At 41.8% G+C, this 23,091-nt stretch overlaps 1 protein-coding gene across 1 annotated transcript in view; it reads right to left on the bottom strand.

Moving 5' to 3' along the window:
* Positions 1–4,823: 4,823 nt before the first annotated feature.
* LOC139762766 (methionine--tRNA ligase, cytoplasmic-like) overlaps positions 4,824–23,091 on the bottom strand; it is a 121,469-nt gene continuing 103,201 nt past the window's right edge. Inside the window, exons 7-8 of the mRNA XM_071687889.1 lie at positions 12,242–14,116; positions 4,824–5,022 (exon numbers count right to left, since the gene is read on the bottom strand). Coding sequence (XP_071543990.1) covers positions 4,864–5,022; positions 12,242–14,116 — 2,034 coding nt within the window. The 3' untranslated portion in view covers positions 4,824–4,863. The remainder of the gene's footprint in view (positions 5,023–12,241; positions 14,117–23,091) is intronic.

The following is a 23,091-nucleotide window of genomic DNA, read 5'->3' as shown; positions in this document are numbered from 1 at the left end:
AACAGTGCTCTTCCCCAAACTGATGCTCTGTACATGCCTTCACCCTCTCAATCAATACCCTCCCATATAATTTCCCAGGAACACTCAACAAACCTATACCTCTGCAATTTGAGCACTCAATCCTATCCCCTTTGCCTTTGTACAATGGCACCATGCAAGCACTCCGCCAGTCCTCAGGCATCTCACCATGAGTCATACATACATTAAATAACCTTACCAACCAGTCAACAATACAGTCACCCCCTTTTTTTAATAAATTCCACTGCAATACCATCCAAATCCGCTGCCTTGCCGGCTTTCATCTTCTGCAAAGCTTTTACTACCTCTTCTCTGTTTACCAAGCCATTCTCCCTAACCCACTCACTTTGCACACCACCTCGACCAAAACACCATACATCTGCTACTCTATCATCAAACACATTCAACAAACCTTCAAAATACTCACTCCATCTCCTTCTCACATCACCACTACTTGTTATCACCTCCCCATTAGCCCCCTTCACTGATGTTCCCATTTGTTCCCTTGTCTTACGCACTTTATTTACCTCCTTCCAAACATCTTTTTTATTTATTATTTATTTTGCTTTGTCGCTGTCTCCCGCGTTTGCGAGGTAGCGCAAGGAAACAGACGAAAGAAATGGCCCAACCCATCCCCATACACAATGTATATACATACACGTCCACACACGCAAACATACATACCTATACATCTCAATGTACACATATATATACACACACAGACACATACATATATACCCATGCACACAATTCACACTGTCTGCCTTTATTCATTCCCATCGCCACCTCGCCATACATGGAATACCATCCCCCTCCCCCCTCATGTGTGCGAGGTAGCACTAGGAAAAGACAACAAAGGCCCCATTCGTTCACACTCAGTCTCTAGCTGTCATGCAATAATGCCTGAAACCACAGCTCCCTTTCCACATCAAGGCCCCACACAACTTTCCATGGTTTACCCCAGACGCTTCACATGCCCTGATTCAATCCACTGACAGCACATCAACCCCGGTATACCACATCGATCCAATTCACTCTATTCCTTGCCCACCTTACACCCTCCTGCATGTTCAGGCCCTGATCACACAAAATCTTTTTCACTCCATCTTTCCACCTCCAATTTGGTCTCCCACTTCTCGTTCCCTCCACCTCTGACACATATATCCTCTTGGTCAATCTTTCCTTACTCATTCTCTCCATGTGCCCAAAGCATTTCAAAACACCCTCTTCTGCTCTCTCAACCACGCTCTTTTTATTTCCATACATCTCTCTTACCCTTACATTACTTACTCGATCAAACCACCTCACACCACACATTGTCCTCAAACATCTCATTTCCAGCACATCCACCCTCCTGCGCAGAACTCTATCCATAGCCACGCCTTGCAACCATACAACATTGTTGGAACCACTATTCCTTCAAACATACCCATTTTTGCTTTCCGAGATAATGTTCTCGACTTCCACACATTCTTCAAGGCTCCCAGGATTTTCACCCCCTCCCCCATCCTATGATTCACTTCCACTTCCATGGTTCCATCCACTGCCAGATCCACTCCCATATATCTAAAACACTTTACTTCCTCCAGTTTTTCTCCATTCAAACTTACCTCCCAATTGACTTGACCCTCAACCCTACTGTACCTAATAACCTTGCTCTTATTCACATTTACTCTTAACTTTCTTCTTTCACACACTTTACCAAACTCAGTCACCAGCTTCTGCAGTTTCTCACATGAATCAGCCACCAGCGCTGTATCATCAGTGAACAACAACTGACTCACTTCCCAAGCTCTCTCATCCACAACAGACTGCATACTTGCCCCTCTTTCCAAAACTCTTGCATTCACCTCCCTAACAACCCCATCCATAAACAAATTAAACAACCATGGAGACATCACACACCCCTGCCGCAAACCTACATTCACTGAGAACCAATCACTTTCCTCTCTTCCTACACGTACGCATGCCTTACATCCTCGATAAAAACTTTTCACTGCTTCTAACAACTTGCCTCCCACACCATATATTCTTAATACCTTCCACAGAGCATCTCTATGAACTCTATCATATGCCTTCTCCAGATCCATAAATGCTACATACAAATCCATTTGCTTTTCTAAGTATTTCTCACATACAGTCTTCAAAGCAAACACCTGATCCACACATCCTCTACCACTTCTGAAACCACACTGCTCTTCCTCAATCTGATGCTCTGTACATGCCTTCACCCTCTCAATCAATACCCTCCCATATAATTTACCAGGAATTCTCAACAAACTTATACCTTTGTAATTTGAGCACTCACTCTTATCCCCTTTGCCTTTGTACAATGGCACTATGCACGCATTCCGCCAATCCTCAGGCACCTCACCATGAGTCATACATACATTAAATAAACTTACCAACCAGTCAACAATACAGTCATCCCCTTTTTTAATAAATTCCACTGCAATACCATCCAAACCTGCTGCCTTGCCGGTTTTCATCTTTTCATTCTTCCTAAAATTTAATGATACTCTCTCACCCCAACTCTAATTTGCCATCTTTTTCGTCTCCTGCACCTTTCTCTTGACCTCCTGCCTCTTTCTTTTATACATCTCCCAGTCATTTGCATTATTTCCCAGCAAAAATCGTCCAAATGCCTCTCTCTTCTCTTTCACTAATCTTACTTCTTCATCCCACTACTCATTACCCTTTCTTATCTGCCCACCTCCCACGCTTCTCATGCCCCACTCCTCCAAGTAGCTGGAAATCCTCCCCTCCCATTCTACTTTTTCCAAAAGAAGGAACAGAGAAGGGGGCCACGTGAGGATGTTCCCTCTGAGGCTCAGTCCTCTGTTCTTAACGCTACCTTAACTGCCATAATCAGGATTCGAACCTACACGCTCAACCCTGGGCAGCCCATGAATGCATTAGTCAGGAATGCTAACTGCTAAACCACGGGAGTCCATGTTTATATATTGTATGTGTGTTACTAATATTTGTACAATATGGGGAATTCACCACTTGTGAAGCCCCAGCTATTAAACTTTTGCAACTGTCATACAACTGTTCAACCTGTTATGCAGTCTGAACTATTGTACTCAACTGAAGAATTATCAATGATGAAAAGAAGCACTTTCACAGTATTACAAATGAGTAAATGGAATAGCTATGTTATTTATTGTAAATGCTGAGAACATAATTTCTAAGAATTATGATTGTTAAACTTAGTTTGTGCAACTAAAACAAAACATGAAACATTTCCCCTTTAAACATATTATAGACATTAAACATAAGAAGTGATGAATGACATCTAAATAAACTTATGTTACCTCAATTAAGGACAAATAAATAAATGGTATCTTTCACTCTGAATACAACTTTAACACGTTCATACTACTGGTTTCTTAATGTCAGTATAACTATGACCAGAGTACCTATATAAGGAAAGGAAAGGAAAGTAATAACTATTTCATTATGTACTATCAAGTGCACATGCATATGTAGGTATACATTAAATAAGCCTCCTACATACACATATGTAAAGACAAAAGTGGAAACATACACACACACATGTAGGAAAAAAAACTTTTTAATTTTCTTAAAATGGCTGTGAAAATCAAACAACAGAACTGCAAAGTTAAGGATATATAGAAATACAGCTGGAGGCAGTATTTGGTAGGCAGCCATTGACCAAGGTGGAATACTGGTATCACCTGCCCGGGTACCAGGAGGGTTAGTGATAGCTGTGCAGTAAGCCAGCACTTCAGTTGTTGTCAAGTTGCACACTCCTCACCCAGTTAGTTGTCTTTCTTCCTACCTCACCCAAATGTGGACTGCAAGCATTCTGTCCATAAACACACAATCTCTCCTTGCCACACAGCATGTGATGACACTTAAACAACTCATTCTTCATAATTCTACATTATCATGTGATAAGTACTGTTTTAACCCTGCCTTTTGACAAAATGGTAGGAGCAAGAGAGTCGTAGGTAGGAACATTAAGGGAGTATCAGGTGGAACTGGTAGTTTGGAACATCAGGTAAATACATTAGGAAGAGGTAGTCAGGGATATTAGGTAGGAGCCTCTGGAAACACTGAGCTAGAGTTGCCCTCTGCCAGTGATCTGTTAAGGGTGAGGCACTAGAGGTTACGCAGCAGCACTGGAGCTCACCAGTTACGGAGACTCTTTTGCCTTGGCCACCCCTCTGAGGGAGTTCCTTGGGGGAACGGGCACCAGAGATTGAGACAGATAAGACAGAAAAATACAGTGAACTCCCTTAAGCTGGTGGCAAACCATAAAAGTTAAAGACTCAAATCTGCCTATACACAGTATTATTCTATATCAGTTCTGTCCTCTGATTTTTACTGTTGCTGTCATGAAATATATCAATAATTCATAAAAAAAAAAATTTGCACAAGTCAGTATGTATATCAAACGTGGTAAAATCTTTGTACATTTTCCAGAGTCCTTAAATAAGATCGTAATTAACTTGAATCACATTATTTTGGCAAATTGCACACATTTTCAACAAATATATAATGTAAAGTAACAAAAACCTAATTATTTGGTTTCATCAAGTTCCCCACACCCCATTCAAGTCTACTATAATTGTTAAAATGAAAAAAATTACCAGTTTGTTAAATTAAATTGGAATTTCTACTATGGTATATCACAGTTATAAAAATCACAAAAAACTATCTAAGCATTAAAAATGTTCTTTTTTCATAGTTAAAGTTACACTGATCTAAAATGTGAGCAATTTGTATTCTTTTTAATCACTAGGTATCTGAGGATGATTGGAGACATCAAAATACCATTGACAAAAACAACCATTTCTTTTACCAGTTTGTCCATCCTTATTTTTTCTTTTTCTTATTTTTGGCATTAAGAGTGGCTGGGTCAATTCCTTGAGCTATGGCCAACTGTTTCTTAAGATCCAAAAGTATGGCAACTTCAGCCCCTATTTCATCCTTTGATGCTTCACCACTGGCTTTCATAGTTCGTACTTTATCACCCTGTAATACAAGTAAATGCATATGAGTTATCCTTTACTTGCTGTAATTTTGAAAACATGACAAAAGAAAAGCCATAAACTACATTCTATGAAGCTGGTCCAAGAGATATAGAATCTATAGTCTCTGTATCCATACATATAAGCAGAACTCATATCAAGTTTTCACTTACTCATATACTGGAAGTGCTTTACTAAATGTAATATACAACTAACTAATGTTGGCTTGATCATAACAGTGAACTTGTGCTCCTTAATAAAACAAAGTATGGACAGTTTATCCCATCAGAAACAAAATGGAAAATAGATGGTACTCAAGTCTAAGAATAAAGAAAACAGATACTGTTTCAGAACAAAAACTTACTTTAGGAACCCAACCAAGTGTATCTTAAACATTTTTGGAGTTAGAATCTGGGTTCTTAAAAGAAAAGGAATGAGGAATAATTTGGAAGTGAGGAGGAGATGGACTGAGTATTTTGAAGGTTTGTTGAATGTGTTTGATGACAGAGTGGCAGATATAGGGTGTTTTGGTTGTGGTGGTGCGCAAAGTGAGAGGGTTAGGGAGAATGATTTGGTAAACAGAGAAGAGTTAGTAAAAGCTTTGCAGAAGATGAAAGCCTGCAAGGCAGTGGGTTTGGATGGTACTGCAGAGGAATTTATTAAAAAAGGGGGTGACTGTATTGTTGACTGGTTGGTAAGGTTATTCAATGTATGTATGACTCATGGTGAGGTGCCTGAAGATTGATGGAATGCTTGCATAGTGCCATTGTACAAAAGCAAAGGGGATAAAAGTGAGACCTCAAATTAAAGAGGTATAAGTTTGTTGAGTATTCCTGGATATTATAAGGGAGGCTATTGATTGAGAGGGTGAAGGCATGTACATAGCATCAGATTGGGGAAGAGCAGTGTGGTTTCAGAAGTGGTAGAGGATGTGTGGATCAGGTGTTTGCTTTGAAGAATGTATGTGAGAAATACTTAGAAAAGCAACTGGATTTGTATGTAGCATTTATGGATCTGGAGAAGGCATATGATAGAGTTGATAGAGATGCTCTGTGGAAGGTATTAAGAATATATGGTGTGGGAGGCAAGCTGTTAGAAGCAGTGAAAAGTTTTTATCGGGGATGTAAGGCATGTGTACGTGTAGGAAGAGAAGAAAGTGATTGGTTCTCAGTGAATGTAGGTTTGCGGTAGGGGTGTGTGATGTCTCCATGGTTGTTTAATTTGTTTATGGATAGGGTTGTTAGGGAGGTGAATGCAAGAGTTTTGGAAAGAGGGGCAAGTATGCAGTCTGTTGTGGATGAGAGACCTTGGGAAGTGAGTCAGTTGTTGTTCGCTGATGACACAGCGCTGGTGGCTGATTCATGTGAGAAGCTGCAGAAGCTGGTGACTGATTTTGGTAAAGTGTGTGAAAGAAGAAAGCTGAGGGTAAATGTGAATAAGAGCAAGGTTATTAGGTACAGTAGGGTTGAGGGACAAGTCAATTGGGGGGTAAGTTTGAATGGAGAAAAACTGGAGGAAGTGAAGTGTTTTAGATATCTGGGAGTGGATTTGACAGCGGATGGAACCATGGAAGGGAAAGTGAATCATAGGGTGGGGGAGGGGGCGAAAGTTCTGGGAGCGTTGAAAAATGTGTGGAAGTCGAGAACATTATCTCGGAAAGCAAAAATGGGTATGTTTTAAGAAATAGTGGTTCCAACAATGTAATATGGTTGGGAGGCGTGGGATATAGATAGAGTTGTGTAAAGGAGGGTGGATGTGCTGGAAATGAGATGTTTGAGGACAATATGTGGTGTGAGGTGGTTTGATCGAGTAAGTAATAATAGGGTAAGAGAGATGTGTGGTAATAAAAAGAGTGTGGCTGAGAGAGCAGAAGAGTGTTTTGAAATGGTTTGGCCACATGGAGAGAGTGAGTGAGGAAAGACTGACCAAGAGGATATATGTGTCAGAGGTGGAGGGAACGAGGAGAAGTGGTAGACCAAATTGCAGGTGGAAAGATAGAGTGAAAAAGATTTTGAGTGATTGGGGTCTGAACATGCAGGAGGGTGAAAGGCGTGCAAAAATGAAAAAGAATTTGAGTGATCGGGGCCTGAACATGCAGTTGGGTGAAAGGCGGGCAAGGAATAGAGTGAATTGGATCTATGTGGTATACCGGGGTCGACGTGCTGTCAATGGATTGAATCAGGGCATGTGAAGCGTCTGGGGTAAGCCATGGAAAGTTCTGTGGGGCCTGGATGTGGAAAGGAAGCTGCGGTTCGGGCATTATTGCATGACAGCTAGAGACTGAGTGTAAACGAATGGGGCCTTTGTTGTCTTTTCCTAGCGCTACCTCGCACACATGAGGGGGAGGGGGATGTTATTCCATGTGTGGCGAGGTGGCGATGGGAATGAATAAAGGCAGACAGTGTGAATTGTGTGCATGTGTATATATGTATGTGTCTGAGTGTGTATATATATGTGTACATTGAGATGTATGGGTATGTATATTTGCGTGTGTGGACGTATATGTATATACATGTGTATGGGGGTGGGTTGGGCCATTTCGTTCGTCTGTTTCCTTGCCCTACCTCGCAAACGCGGGAGACAGCAACAAAGCAAAATAAATACAAATATTTGCTTTGTCGCTGTCTCCCGCATTTGCGAGGTAGCGCAAGGAAACAGACGAAAGAAATGGCCCAACCCACCCCCATACACATGTGTATACATACACGTCCCCCCACGCAAATATACATACCCATACATCTCAATGTACACATATATATACACACACAGACACATACATACATACACAAGCACACAATTCACACTGTCTGCCTTTATTCATTCCCATCGCCACCTCGCCACACATGGAATAACATCCCCCTCCCCCCTCATGTGTGCGAGGTAGCGCTAGGAAAAGACAACAAAGGCCCCATTCGTTCACACTCAGTCTCTAGCTGTCATGCAATAATGCCCAACACCACAGCTCCCTTTCCACATCCAGGCCCCATAACTTTCCATGGTTTACCCCAGACGCTTCACATGCCCTGATTCAATCCATTGACAGCACGTCGACCTCGGTATACCACATCGATCCAATTCACTCTATTCCTTGCCCACCTTTCACCCTCCTGCATGTTCAGGCCTCGATCACTCAATATCTTTTTCACTCCATCTTTCCACCTCCAATTTATTCTCCCACTTCTCCTCGTTCCCTCCACTTCCGACACATATATCCTCTTGGTCAATCTTTCCTCACTCATTCTCTCCATGTGCCCAAACCATTTCAAAACACCCTCTTCTGCTCTCTCAACCACGCTCTTCTTATTTCCACACATCTCTCTTACCCTTACATTACTTACTTGATCAAACCACCTCACACCACACATTGTCCTCAAACATCTCATTTCCAGCACATCCACCCTCCTGCGCACACCTCTATCCATAGCCCACGCCTCGCAACCATACAACATTGTTGGAACCACTATTCCTTCAAACATACCCATTTTTGCTTTCCGAGATAATGTTCTCGACTTCCACACATTCTTCAAGGCTCCCAGGATTTTCACCCCCTCCCCCACCCTATGATTCACTTCCGCTTCCATGGTTCCATCTGCTGCCAGATCCACTCCCAGATATCTAAAACACTTTACTTCCTCCAGTTTTTCTCCATTCAAACTTACCTCCCAATTGACTTGACCCTCAACCCTACTGTACCTAATAACCTTGCTCTTATTCACATTTACTCTTAACTTTCTTTTTCACACACTTTACCAAACTCAGTCACCAGCTTCTGCAGTTTCTCACATGAATCAGCCACCAGCGCTGTATCATCAGCGAACAACAACTGACTCACTTCCCAAACTCTCTCATCCACAACAGACTGCATACTTGCCCCTCTTTCCAAAACTCTTGCATTCACCTCCCTAACAACCCCATCCATAAACAAATTAAACAACCATGGAGACATCACACACCCCTGCCGCAAACCTACATTCACTGAGAACCAATCACTTTCCTCTCTTCCTACACGTACACATGCCTTACATCCTCAATATATATATATATATATATATATATATATACCTCACTAACACAGGAGACAGCGACAAAGCAAAATGAATGAATAAATAAATAAATAAATAAATATATATATATATATATATATATATATATATATATATATATATATATATATATATATATATATATATCCCATTTTAGAAAGTTAAAAAAAAAAAAAAAATACAAGGTTATTAGGTACAGTAGGGTTGAGGGTCAAGTCAATTGGGAGGTGAGTTTGAATGGAGAAAAACTGGAGGAAGTGAAGTGTTTTAGATATCTGGGAGTAGATCTGGCAGCGGATGGAACCATGGAAGCGGAAGTGGATCATAGGGTGGGGGAGGGGGCGAAAATTCTGGGAGCCTTGAAGAATGTGTGGAAGTCGAGAATATTATCTCGGAAAGCAAAAATGGGTATGTTTGAAGGAATAGTGGTTCCAACAATGTTGTATGGTTGTGAGGCGTGGACTATGGATAGAGTTGTGTGCAGGAGGATGGATGTGCTGGAAATGAGATGTTTGAGGACAATGTGTGGTGTGAGGTGGTTTGATCGAGTAAGTAACGTAAGGGTAAGAGAGATGTGTGGAAATAAAAAGAGCGTGGTTGAGAGAGCAGAAGAGGGTGTTTTGAAATGGTTTGGTCACATGGAGAGGATGAGTGAGGAAAGATTGACCAAGAGGATATACGTGTCGGAGGTGGAGGGAACGAGGAGAAGAGGGAGACCAAATTGGAGGTGGAAAGATGGAGTGAAAAAGATTTTGTGTGATCGGGGCCGGAACATGCAGGAGGGTGAAAGGAGGGCAAGGAATAGAGTGAATTGGAGCGATGTGGTATACCGGGGTTGACGTGCTGTCAGTGGATTGAATCAAGGCATGTGAAGCGTCTGGGGTAATCCATGGAAAGCTGTGTAGGTATGTATATTTGCGTGTGTGGACGTATGTATATACATGTGTATGGGGGTGGGTTGGGCCATTTCTTTCGTCTGTTTCCTTGCGCTATACCTCGCAAACGCAGGAGACAGTGACAAAGCAAAAAAAAAAAAAAAAAAAAAATTATATATATATATATATATATATATATATATATATATATATATATATATATATATATATATACATATATATACAGAGACATCCATATATACACATGCACATAATTCATACTTGCTGCCTTTATTCATTCCCATTGCCACCCCGCCACACATGAAATTGGATCCCCCTCCCCCTATGAGGTAGCGCTAAGAAAGGACAAAAGGCCACATTCGTTCACACTCAGTCTCTAGTTCTCATGTGTAATGCACCAAAACCACAGCTCCTTTTCCACATCCAGGCTCCATAAAACTTTCCATGGTTTACCCCAGACACTTCACATGCCCTGGTTCAATCCACTGATGGCATGTCAACCCCAGTATACCACATCATTCCAATTCACTCCATTCCTTGCGTGCCTCTCGCTCTCCTGTATGTTCAGGCCCCGATTGCCCAAGATCTTTTTCACTCAATCTTTCCCCCTCCAATTTGGTCTACCACTTCTCGTTCCCGCCACCTGTGACACGTATATCCCCTTTGTCAATCTTTCCTCACTCATTCTCTCCATGTGACCAAACCATTTCAATACACCATCTCTTAACCACACTCTTTTCATTACCACACATCTCTCTCACCCTTTCATTGCTTACTCAATCAAACCACCTCACACCACATATTGTCCTCAAACATCTCATTTCCAACACATCCACCCTCCTCCGCACAACCCTATCTATAGCCCATGCCTCACAATCATATAACAGTGTTGGAACTACTATTCCTTTAAACATACCCATTTTTGCTCTCCGAGATAACGTACTAGCCTTGCACACATTCTTCAATGCTCCCAGAACCTTTGCTCCCTCCCGCACCCTGTGACTCACTTCCGCTTCCATGGTTCCATCCACTGCCAAATCCACTCTCAGATATCTAAAACACTTTACTTCCTCCAGTCTTTCTCCATTCAAACTCACCTCCCAATTGACTTGTCCCTCAACCCTACTGAACCTAACAGCCTTGCTCTTATTCACATTTACTCTCAGCTTTCTTCTTTAACACACTTTACCAATTTCAGTCACCAGCTTCAGCAGTTTCTCACCCGAATCAGCCACCAGCGCTATCATCAGCGAACAACAACTGACTCACTTCCCAAGCCCTCTTATCCACAACAGACTGCATACTTGCCCCTCTCTCCAAAACTCTTGCATTCACCTCCCTACAAACCCCATCCATAAACAATTCAAACAACAATGGAGACATCACACATCCTTGCTGCAAACCGACATTCACTGGGAACCAATCACTTTCCTCTCTTCCTACTCGTACACATACCTTACATCCTCAATAAAAACTTTTCACTGCTTCTAGCAACTCACCTTCCACAGAGCATCTCTATCAACTCATAGTATCATATGCCTTCTCCAAATCCATAAATACTACATACAAATCCATCTGTTTTTCTAAGTATTTCTCACATACATTCTTCAAAGCAAACACCTGATCCACACATCCTCTACCACTTCTTTAACCACACTGCTCTTCCCTAATCTGATGCTCTGTACGTGCCTTTACCCTCTCAATCAATACCCTCCCATATAATTTCCCAGTATGTTGAGTATTCCTGGGAAACAATGTACATATGAGAACAAATTCCTCATATTAACAAAATGCAAAACTTAAGAGTACAAATACAAAAATAAAACATGTTTTATTACATCTATATAAAAAATTCCTACTTCCATCACTGCATTAGGGAAATGCATTATCAAAATCTGGATTGTGTCATTTGTTGGATGCCATGATTTAAATAATGCCAACTGATACTAACTGCAAGGCAAGTCACTTTTTAAATTATGTATCCTTTCTGGGAAGTCTGAGAAGGTGCTTGAAGGATGAGTTCTGATATACTAATCCCAATGGTTACCATAAAATCAAAATCAAATCACAATCCTCGTATTTTAGAATACTATTCGGAAACAGTCACACGTATGCAACCCTCACCATGTCCTCCTTTTTATACTTTTGGTTTCATTCTCCATGCATCAGGCAAAATAAAATATCAGGTTTATAGTGCTACTGCAGTAAAAGAATAGGAAAAAAGCAGAAGAATCTTTGGGTTTGTAAGTTGATCAAACATTATATAAATACAATCAGCTCTTACTTGTTCTGTTATGAGGGTATCCAGATGGGCAATATCTGCAGGGCTGACGGGCTTTTTCTCTGAAGATGTTTGGCCACCAAAGTCCTTACTAAGTTTCTGGACTACTTCATCATCAATTTGGGTGATGAGGGGTTTTGGTTCTTGGATGAAATGACCAGCAGGAAGGAACTGCATAAACAGATGTGGAAGACGACGTAACTGTGGGGGATTATTCAGGAAGGCCTTAATATTTTCTGCTGTATCTGGCATATATGGATCTAAAATTATAGACACTAAGGCCACAATATTCACAGCTACAGCAATCACTGTGGCTCCATGCTCCTTTTCCTCAGTTGAACGGTCTTGCTTGATAAGTTTGTAGGGTTCATTTTCCTGAATATATTGGTTACCAATCTTTGTTATGGCAAGGATAGATCTTAAGCCATCACGTTGATGGTTGTTTGCCAGAGATGTTATATAGTTCTGCAACTCCTGATTAACTGCTGCCATAACACGATAATCAGATTCACTAGGTTTAGATGAAGGAACAGATGCCTTAAAGAACTTAAACACAAAAGATAATGCTCGATGAACAAAGTTTCCCAAGTTATTAAGAAGTTCACAGTTGTTTTTGGTCTGAAAATCAACCCATGAAAAGGCTGTATCATGAACCTCAGGCCTAAGGTATAACAGGTAAAATCGCCACACATCGCTAGGGATTCCGGTTCCCATTACTTGGTCCCCAAATATACCAACACCACGACTCTTTGAGAATTTACCATCCTCATAATTGAGATATTCCGTTGCTATAAGATGAGTGACTTTAGTCCACTTTTCATCACCAGTGCCCAATAGGACTGAAGGGAATATCACACTGTGAAAGGGAACATTGTCCTTTGCCATGAATGCATAGTATTGCACTTGACTAGGGTTCTTCCACCACCTCTCCCATTTGTCAGTATAACAGGCAGTAATACTGACATAGCCAATGGGAGCATCAAACCAGACATAAAATACTTTGTCCTTGAAACCATCCTTGGGAACTGGAATTCCCCACTTTATGTCTCGGGTGATACAGCGTGATTTGAGCCCATCCCTGATCCAGGAGTCACAGATAATTTTGGCATTGCTGGACCACTGTTTGGCAGAAGTAGCCAGCCATGATTTCAATTCAGGTTCAAGCAATGGGAGGTCTATGAAAAGGTGGTTAGATGACTTCACCACAGGCGGACTAGAGCAAAGCTTACAACGAGGTTTTATTAGTTCCACTGCATTGATCAGTTTGCCACAATTATCACACTGATCACCTCTAGCATCTTCATACTTACATCCTGGGTGATGACATGTGCCCTCCACAAATCTGTCAGCAAGAAAGCGTTCACACTTACTACAATAAAGCTGTTCTACAGAGTCTTTCAATATTTTGCCATTCTTATCAAGTTTAAGGAAAATATCCTGGGTAATATTTGTTTGTTTTTCTGTTGTAGTACGCCCAAAATGGTCAAAACTGATATTGAACTTCTTGTAAACATCAGCATGGATGGCATGGTACTTATCACAAATCTGTTGTGGTGTAAGTCCCTCAGCAAGGGCTTTGGTTTCTGTTGCTGTTCCATATTCATCTGTACCACAAATATATAAAACATTGTCACCACGTAAGCGACAAAATCTAGCAAAGCAATCAGCTGAAAGAACACAGCCTATGATATTACCAAGATGTGGTACATTATTGACATAAGGCAGGGCAGAGGTGATAAGGATGTTGCTTTCTCCTTCTTTAGGGAGTACAGGAGCTGACTGGTTTGTTTGTGGTACAAAATTCTCAGAGGGTTGTAGCCATGATGATTGAGCTGCTTGTAAATGCTCAGCAGACACCTCTGCACAAACTGGTTTGTTCTAAAATAAAGAAAAGTATTTAGTATAAAAATGCTGTGTTTGAAATTCATAGAATACAATGAACAAATCTCATTTAACATTTATCTATCAATCTCTTTAAACCTATTTCTATTCCAATGTGCATGAAGCTGAACAGCTAAAATCCTGCAACATTTAATACTATGAATCAGTAAACTGTTTACTGAACAGGTAACAAATCAAACATATAAAACACAAAAACTAAAAAATCATCTGTATCTTCAACTCCTTCATACATTAGAATAGCAAAAAGACTTTCATATCTGATAAAGTTTAATTTACAACCACTTTGCTCATCAAATTCATGATGCAGCCAGCAAAGTACGTACATTTCCAATTTCATTTACAAACATTGAACACTGTTCACATTCTTCCATCACTCACCTGACAGCATCAACTGATATTATCCTAATACTCTAATGACCTGCTCATTGAATTTAACCTCTTGTGCAGGCTACCTTATTCTCTAACGTACAACTTTCTCATCCTGAATTTTCTTAACCTGTCACCTGTTACACATTATACATGCTAATAAAATTCTGGCACACTTTCATCCATGAAACTCTTTAAGGACTTCCCTATCCCTAAACATTTCTTACTTCTTTACTCATCATTCTAATGGTTTTACAACTGCCCAAATCAGTGCATTCCTCTTTTCTCATTTTCAAAATACTAGCGCTCTAGATACATGAGGAAGTGGAAGAGGAAAGCCCTTCATGCAATTCTAAAACCTTCAACATTCAGTTATTTCCTATTCATCATACCAATCTGGACACCTCTTACCCTTTCACCTATCAGCATCTTAACATCTGTTTTCCTAATACCAGCTTTACTAAGCGATCTTTTGAAATATATTGTTTTTCAATAACAACTGCAATATCACTATTCATACAAATACAGATATTTAATAAGGTCAAGATAGTCCTATATTCCTATCTAAAGAGTCAAACTTCTACACATACCTAACCTTGACATACTTCATCAGCAAAACCTAAAACAGTTAACTGTTCAGTTAAACATAAATGACTCAGAACATAAAATATTCTCACACAGAGAGAACATAGTGGATTGGAACAATGTGGTATACTGGAGTTGATGTGCTGTCACTGGACTGAACTAGGGCATGTGAAATGCTTGGGGTAAACCAGGGAAAGGTCTATGGAGCCTGGATGTGAAAATGGGGTGTGGTTTCGGCGAATTACACAACAGCTAGTGACTGAGTGTAAATCGAATGTGGCCCTTTTTGTCTGTTTTCTTGGTGCTAACTTGCTGACGCAGGGATGGTGATGCTGTTTCCTGTGAGGTGGGGTGGCGCCAGGAATGGATGAAGGCAAGCGAGTATGAATATCTACATGTATGTCAGTGTATGTGTATGTATATGTATGTGCTACCTCGCACACATGAGGGGGGAAGGGTTGTCATTTCATGTGTGGCGAGGTGGCGATGGGAATGAATAAAGGCAGACAGTGTGAATTATGTAAATGTGTATATATGTATATGTCTGTGTGTGTATACATATGTATACATTGAGATGTATAGGTATGTATATTTGTGTGTGTGGACGTGTATGCATATACAGGTGTATGTGGGTGGGTTGGGCCATTCTTTCGTCTGTCTCCTTGCGCTACCTTGCAAACACGGGAGGCAGCGACAAAGCAATTAAATGAATAAATAAAAATAAATATTGATATGTATATGTATGTACATGTTCGTGTATGAGCATGTATGTATAAATGTGTGTATATGAGTGGATGGGTCCTTCTTCATCTGTTTCCTTGCACTACCTCGCTGGCGTGGGGAAACTATTATCTTTGAGGAAAGAAACACGAATATTCTGGCTCTAAGTGAAACAAAGCTCAAGAGTAGAGGGAAAGAATGGCTTGGGAAAGTCTTGGGAGTAAAGTCAGGGATTGGTGAGAGGACAAGAACTAAAAAAGGAATACCACTACTCCAGAAGCAGATGTGGGAGTGTGTGATAGAGTGTAAGAAAGTAAATCCTAGATTGATGTAAGTAAAACTGACAGTGAATGGAGAGAGATGGGAGATTACTGGTGCTTATGCATCTGGCCATGAGAAGAAAGATCATGAGATGAAAGTGTTTTGGAGGCAGTTGAGTAAGTTTGTCTGCAGCTTTGGTGCATGACACCAGGTATTTGTGATGGATGACTTAAATATGTTGTTATGAATGGAAATGGTGGAAAGCTTGTGGATTGGTGTGCTGAAAAAAGACTGGTGATTGGGAATACCTGGTTTAAAAAGGGATATATATATATATATATATATATATATATATATATATATATATATCCCTGGGGATAGGGGAGAAAGAATACTTCCCACGTATTCCCTGCGTGTCGTAGAAGGCGACTAAAAGGGAAGGGAGCGGGGGGCTGGAAATCCTCCCCTCTCGTTTTTTTTTAATTTTCCAAAAGATGGAACAGAGAAGGGGGCCAGGTGAGGATATTCCCTCAAAGGCCCAGTCCTCTGTTCTTAACGCTACCTCGCTATTGCGGGAAATGGCGAATAGTATGAAAAAAAAAAAAAAAAATGAGAGTTGGGGTGAGAGAGTATCACTAAATTTTAGGGAGAATAAAAAGATGTTCTGGAAGGAGGTAAATAAAGTGCGTAAGACAAGGGAGCAAATGGGAACTTCAGTGAAGGGCGCAAATGGGGAGGTGATAACAAGTAGTGGTGATGTGAGAAGGAGATGGAGTGAGTATTTTGAAGGTTTGTTGAATGTGTTTGATGATAGAGTGGCAGATATAGGGTGTTTTGGTCAAGGTGGTGTGCAAAGTGAGAGGGTTAGGGAAAATGATTTGGTAAACAGAGAAGAGGTAGTGAAAGCTTTGCGGAAGATGAAAGCCGGCAAGGCAGCAGGTTTGGATGGTATTGCAGTGGAATTTATTAAAAAAGGGGGTGACTGTATTGTTGACTGGTTGGTAAGGTTATTTAATGTATGTATGACTCATGGTGAGGTGCCTGAGGATTGGCAGAATGCGTGCATAGTGCCATTGTACAAAGGCAAAGGGGATAAGAGTGAGTGCTCAAATTACAGAGGTATAAGTTTGTTGAGTATTCCTGGTAAATTATATGGGAGGGTATTGATTGAGAGGGTGAAGGCATGTACAGAGCATCAGATTGGGGAAGAGCAGTGCGGTTTCAGAAGTGGTAGAGGATGTGTGGATCAGGTGTTTGCTTTGAAGAATGTATGTGAGAAATACTTAGAAAAGCAAATGGATTTGTATGTAGCATTTATGGATCTGGAGAAGGCATATGATAGAGTTGATAGAGATGCTCTGTGGAAGGTATTAAGAATATATGGTGTGGGAGGAAAGTTGTTAGAAGCAGTGAAAAGTTTTTATCGAGGATGTAAGGCATGTGTACGTGTAGGAAGAGAGGAAAGTGATTGGTTCTCAGTGAATGTAGGTTTGCGGCAGGGGTGTGTGATGTCTCCATGGTTGTTTAATTTGTTTATGGATGGGGTTGTTAGGGAGGTAAATGCAAGAGTCCTGGAAAGAGGGGCAAGTATGAAGTCTGTTGGGGATGAGAGAGCTTGGGAAGTGAGTCAGTTGTTGTTCGCTGATGATACAGCGCTGGTGGCTGATTCATGTGAGAAACTGCAGAAGCTGGTGACTGAGTTTGGTAAAGTGTGTGGAAGAAGAAAGTTAAGAGTAAATGTGAATAAGAGCAAGGTTATTAGGTACAGTAGGGTTGAGGGTCAAGTCAATTGGGAGGTGAGTTTGAATGGAGAAAAACTGGAGGAAGTGAAGTGTTTTAGATATCTGGGAGTGGATCTGTCAGCGGATGGAACCATGGAAGCGGAAGTGGATCATAGGGTGGGGGAGGGGGCGAAAATTTTGGGAGCCTTGAAAAATGTGTGGAAGTCGAGAACATTATCTCGGAAAGCAAAAATGGGTATGTTTGAAGGAATAGTGGTTCCAACAATGTTGTATGGTTGCGAGGCGTGGGCTATGGATAGAGTTGTGCGCAGGAGGATGGATGTGCTGGAAATGAGATGTTTGAGGACAATGTGTGGTGTGAGGTGGTTTGATCGAGTAAGTAACGTAAGGGTAAGAGAGATGTGTGGAAATAAAAAGAGCGTGGTTGAGAGAGCAGAAGAGGGTGTTTTGAAATGGTTTGGGCACATGGAGAGAATGAGTGAGGAAAGATTGACCAAGAGGATATATGTGTCGGAGGTGGAGGGAACGAGGAGAAGAGGGAGACCAAATTGGAGGTGGAAAGATGGAGTGAAAAAGATTTTGTGTGATCGGGGCCTGAACATGCAGGAGGGTGTAAGGAGGGCAAGGAATAGAGTGAATTGGAGCGATGTGGTATACAGGGGTTGACGTGCTGTCAGTGGAGTGAATCAAGGCATGTGAAGCGTCTGGGGTAAACCATGGAAAGCTGTGTAGGTATGTATATTTGCGTGTGTGGACGTGTGTATGTACATGTGTATGGGGGGGGGGGTTGGGCCATTTCTTTCGTCTGTTTCCTTGCGCTACCTCGCAAACGCGGGAGACAGCGACAAAGTATAAAAAAAAAAAAAAAAAAAAAAAAAAAATATACATAGGTTTGCGGCAGGGGTGTGTGATGTCTCCATGGTTGTTTAATTTGTTTATGGATAGGGTTGTTAGGGAGGTGAATGCAAGAGTTTTGGAAAGAGGGGCAAGTATGAAGTCTGTTGGGGATGAGAGAGCTTGGGAAGTGAGTCAGTTGTTGTTCGCTGATGATACAGCGCTGGTGGCTGATTCATGTGAGAAACTGCAGAAGCTGGTGACTGAGTTTGGTAAAGTGTGTGAAAGAAGAAAGTTAAGAGTAAATGTGAATAAGAGCAAGGTAATTAGGTACAGTAGGGTTGAGGGTCAAGTCAATTGGGAGGTAAGTTTGAATGGAGAAAAACTGGAGGAAGTGAAGTGTTTTAGATATCTGGGAGTGGATCTGGCAGGGGATGGAACCATGGAAGCGGAAGTAGATCATAGGGTGGGGGAGGGGGCGAAAATCCTGGGAGCCTTGAAGAATGTGTGGAAGTCGAGAAGATTATCTCGGAAAGCAAAAATGGGTATGTTTGAAGGAATAGTGGTTCCAACAATGTCGTATGGTTGCGAGGCGTGGGCTATGGATAGAGTTGTGCACAGGAGGATGGATGTGCTGGAAATGAGATGTTTGAGGACAATGTGTGGTGTGAGGTGGTTTGATCGAGTAAGTAATGTAAGGGTAAGAGAGATGTGTGGAAATAAAAAGAGCGTGGTTGAGAGAGCAGAAGAGGGTGTTTTGAAATGGTTTGGGCACATGGAGAGAATGAGTGAGGAAAGATTGACCAAGAGGATATATGTGTCGGAGGTGGAGGGAACGAGGAGACGTGGGAGACCAAATTGGAGGTGGAAAGATGGAGTGAAAAAGATTGTGTGTGATCGGGGCCTGAACATGCAGGAGGGTGAAAGGAGGGCAAGGAATAGAGTGAATTGGATCGATGTGGTATACCGGGGTTGACGTGCTGTCAGTGGATTGAATCAGGGATGTGAAGCGTCTGGGGTAAACCATGGAAAGCTGTGTAGGTATGTATATTTGCGTGTGTGGACGTATGTATATACATGTGCATGGGGGTGGGTTGGGCCATTTCTTTTGTCTGTTTCCTTGCGCTACCTCGCAAACGCGGGAAACAGCGGCAAAAAAAAAGAAAAAAAAAATATATATATAGGTTTGCGGCAGGGGTGTGTGATGTCTCCATGGTTGTTTAATTTGTTTATGGATGGGGTTGTTAGGGAGGTGAATGCAAGAGTTTTGGAAAGAGAGGCAAGTATGAAGTCTGTTGGGGATGAGAGAGCTTGGGAAGTGAGTCAGTTGTTGTTCGCTGATGATACAGCGCTGGTGGCTGATTCATGTGAGAAACTGCAGAAGCTGGTGACTGAGTTTGGTAAAGTGTGTGAAAGAAGAAAGTTAAGAGTAAATGTGAATAAGAGCAAGGTAATTAGGTACAGTAGGGTCGAGGGTCAAGTCAATTGGGAGGTAAGTTTGAATGGAGAAAAACTGGAGGAAGTAAAGTGTTTTAGATATCTGGGAGTGGATCTGGCAGCGGATGGAACCATGGAAGCAGAAGTGGATCATAGGGTGGGGGAGGGGGCGAAAATCCTGGGAGCCTTGAAGAATGTGTGGAAGTCGAGAACATTATCTCGGAAAGCAAAAATGGGTATGTTTGAAGGAATCGTGGTTCCAACAATGTTGTATGGTTGCGAGGCGTGGACTATGGATAGAGTTGTGCGCAGGAGGATGGATGTGCTGGAAATGAGATGTTTGAGGACAATGTGTGGTGTGAGGTGGTTTGATCGAGTAAGTAACGTAAGGGTAAGAGAGATGTGTGGAAATAAAAAGAGCGTGGTTGAGAGAGCAGAAGAGGGTGTTTTGAAATGGTTTGGTCACATGGAGAGGATGAGTGAGGAAAGATTGACCAAGAGGATATACGTGTCGGAGGTGGAGGGAACGAGGAGAAGAGGGAGACCAAATTGGAGGTGGAAAGATGGAGTGAAAAAGATTTTGTGTGATCGGGGCCTGAACATGCAGGAGGGTGAAAGGAGGGCAAGGAATAGCGTGAATTGGATCGATGTGGTATATCGGGGTTGACGTGCTGTCAGTGGATTGAATTAGGGCATGTGAAGCATCTGGGGTAAACCATGGAAAGCTGTGTAGGTATGTATATTTGCGTGTGTGGACGTATGTATATACATGTGTATGGGGGTGGGTTGGGTCATTTCTTTCGTCTGTTTCCTTGCGCTTCCTCGCAAACGCGGGAGACAGCGACAAAAAAAAAAATATGTACATGTAGGAAGAGAGGAAAGTGATTGGTTCTCAGTGAATGTAGGTTTGCGGCAGGGGTGTGTGATGTCTCCATGGTTGTTTAATTTGTTTATGGATGGGGTTGTTAGGGAGGTGAATGCAAGAGTTTTGGAAAGAGGGGCAAGTATGAAGTCTGTTGGGGATGAGAGAGCTTGGGAAGTGAGTCAGTTGTTGTTCGCTGATGATACAGCGCTGGTGGCTGATTCATGTGAGAAACTGCAGAAGCTGGTGACTGAGTTTGGTAAAGTGTGTGAAAGAAGAAAGTTAAGAGTAAATGTGAATAAGAGCAAGGTTATTAGGTACAGTAGGGTTGAGGGTCAATTCAATTGGGAGGTGAGTTTGAATGGAGAAAAACTGGAGGAAGTGAAGTGTTTTAGATATCTGGGAGTGGATCTGGCAGCGGATGGAACCATGGAAGCGGAAGTGGATCATAGGGTGGGGGAGGGGGCGAAAATTCTGGGAGCCTTGAAGAATGTGTGGAAGTCGAGAACATTATCTCGGAAAGCAAAAATGGGTATGTTTGAAGGAATAGTGGTTCCAACAATGTTGTATGGTTGCGAGGCGTGGACTATGGATACAGTTGTGCGCAGGAGGATGGATGTGCTGGAATTGAGATGTTTGAGGACACTGTGTGGTGTGAGGTGGTTTGATCGAGTAAATAACGTAAGGGTAAGAGAGATGTGTGGAAATAAAAAAAGCGTGGTTGAGAGAGCAGAAGAGGGTGTTTTGAAATGGTTTGGTCACATGGAGAGAATGAGTGAGGAAAGATTGACGAAGAGGATATATGTGTCGGAGGTGGAGGGAACGAGGAGAAGAGGGAGACCAAATTGGAGGTGGAAAGATGGAGTGAAAAAGATTTTGTGTGATCGGGGCCTGAACATGCAGGAGGGTGAAAGGAGGGCAAAGAATAGAGTGAATTGGAGCGATGTGGTATACCGGGGTTGACGTGCTGTCAGTGGCTTGAATCAAGGCATGTGTATGGGGGTGGGTTGGGCCATTTCTTTCGTCTGTTTCCTTGCGCTACCTCACAAACGCGGGATACAGCGACAAAGCAAAAAAAAAAAAAAAAAAAAAAAAATATATATATATGCATACACTGAAATAAGTATGTATATGTGCGTTTGTGGACGTGTATGTGGATGGGTTGGCCAATTCTTTCGTCTGTTTCCTTGCGCTACCTCACTAATGCAGGAGACAGCGACAAAGTATAATAAATGAATAAATAAATTGATAAAAATACATATACACATACATTTCTTCATACAAATTCGCCATTTCCCGCATTAGCGAGATAGTGTTAAGAACAGAGGACTGAAGCTTTGAGGGAATATCCTTACTTGGCCCTCTTCTCTATTCCTTTTTTTTTTGAAAAGTAAAAGACATGAGAGGAGGATTTCCTGCCAACCACTCACTCCCCTATTAGTTGCCTTCTATGACACACAAGGAACACATCGGAAGTATTCTCTCTCCCCTATCCCCAGGGATACACATAAATATATACATATATACATATTCATACTTGTTTGTCTTCAACCATTCATGGTGCCAACCTGCCCTACAGTAAACATTATCACTGCTCCCCGTGTCACCGAGGTGGTGCCAGGAAATAGACGAGAAAGCCACATCCAGTGATACTCATTCTCGAGCTGTCATGTGTAATGCAACAAAACAACAGATCCCTATCCATATTCAGTCCCCACAGACTTTCCATGGTTCACCCTGGACACTTCACATACCTGGGTTCAGTCCATTTACAGTGCATCGATTCTGCTATACCACTTCGTTCCAATTCCTCAATTTCTTGCATGCCTCTCACCCTCCTGTATGATCAGGCAAAGATTGCTCAAAATCATTTTCATCCCATCCTTCCACCTTCAATTTGGTCTTATGCGTCTCCTAGTTCCCTCCACCTCAGACAAGTATATCCTCTTTGTTGACCTTTCCTCACTATATTCTATCCATATGTCCAAACCACTTCAACACACCCTCTTCTGCTCTCTCAACCACACTCATTTTGTTACCATACATCTCTCTTACCCTTTTATCACTTAATCAAACCACCTTACACTACATATTGACCTAAAACTTTTCATTTCCACCACATCCACTCTCCCTGTTTATAGCCT

The sequence above is a fragment of the Panulirus ornatus genome, chromosome 3, assembly GCF_036320965.1.
Source record: "Panulirus ornatus isolate Po-2019 chromosome 3, ASM3632096v1, whole genome shotgun sequence".
NCBI lineage: Eukaryota > Metazoa > Arthropoda > Malacostraca > Decapoda > Palinuridae > Panulirus > Panulirus ornatus.
Note: the sequence above shows the minus strand (reverse complement) of the source record. Positions and strands in the feature narration are given on the sequence as shown.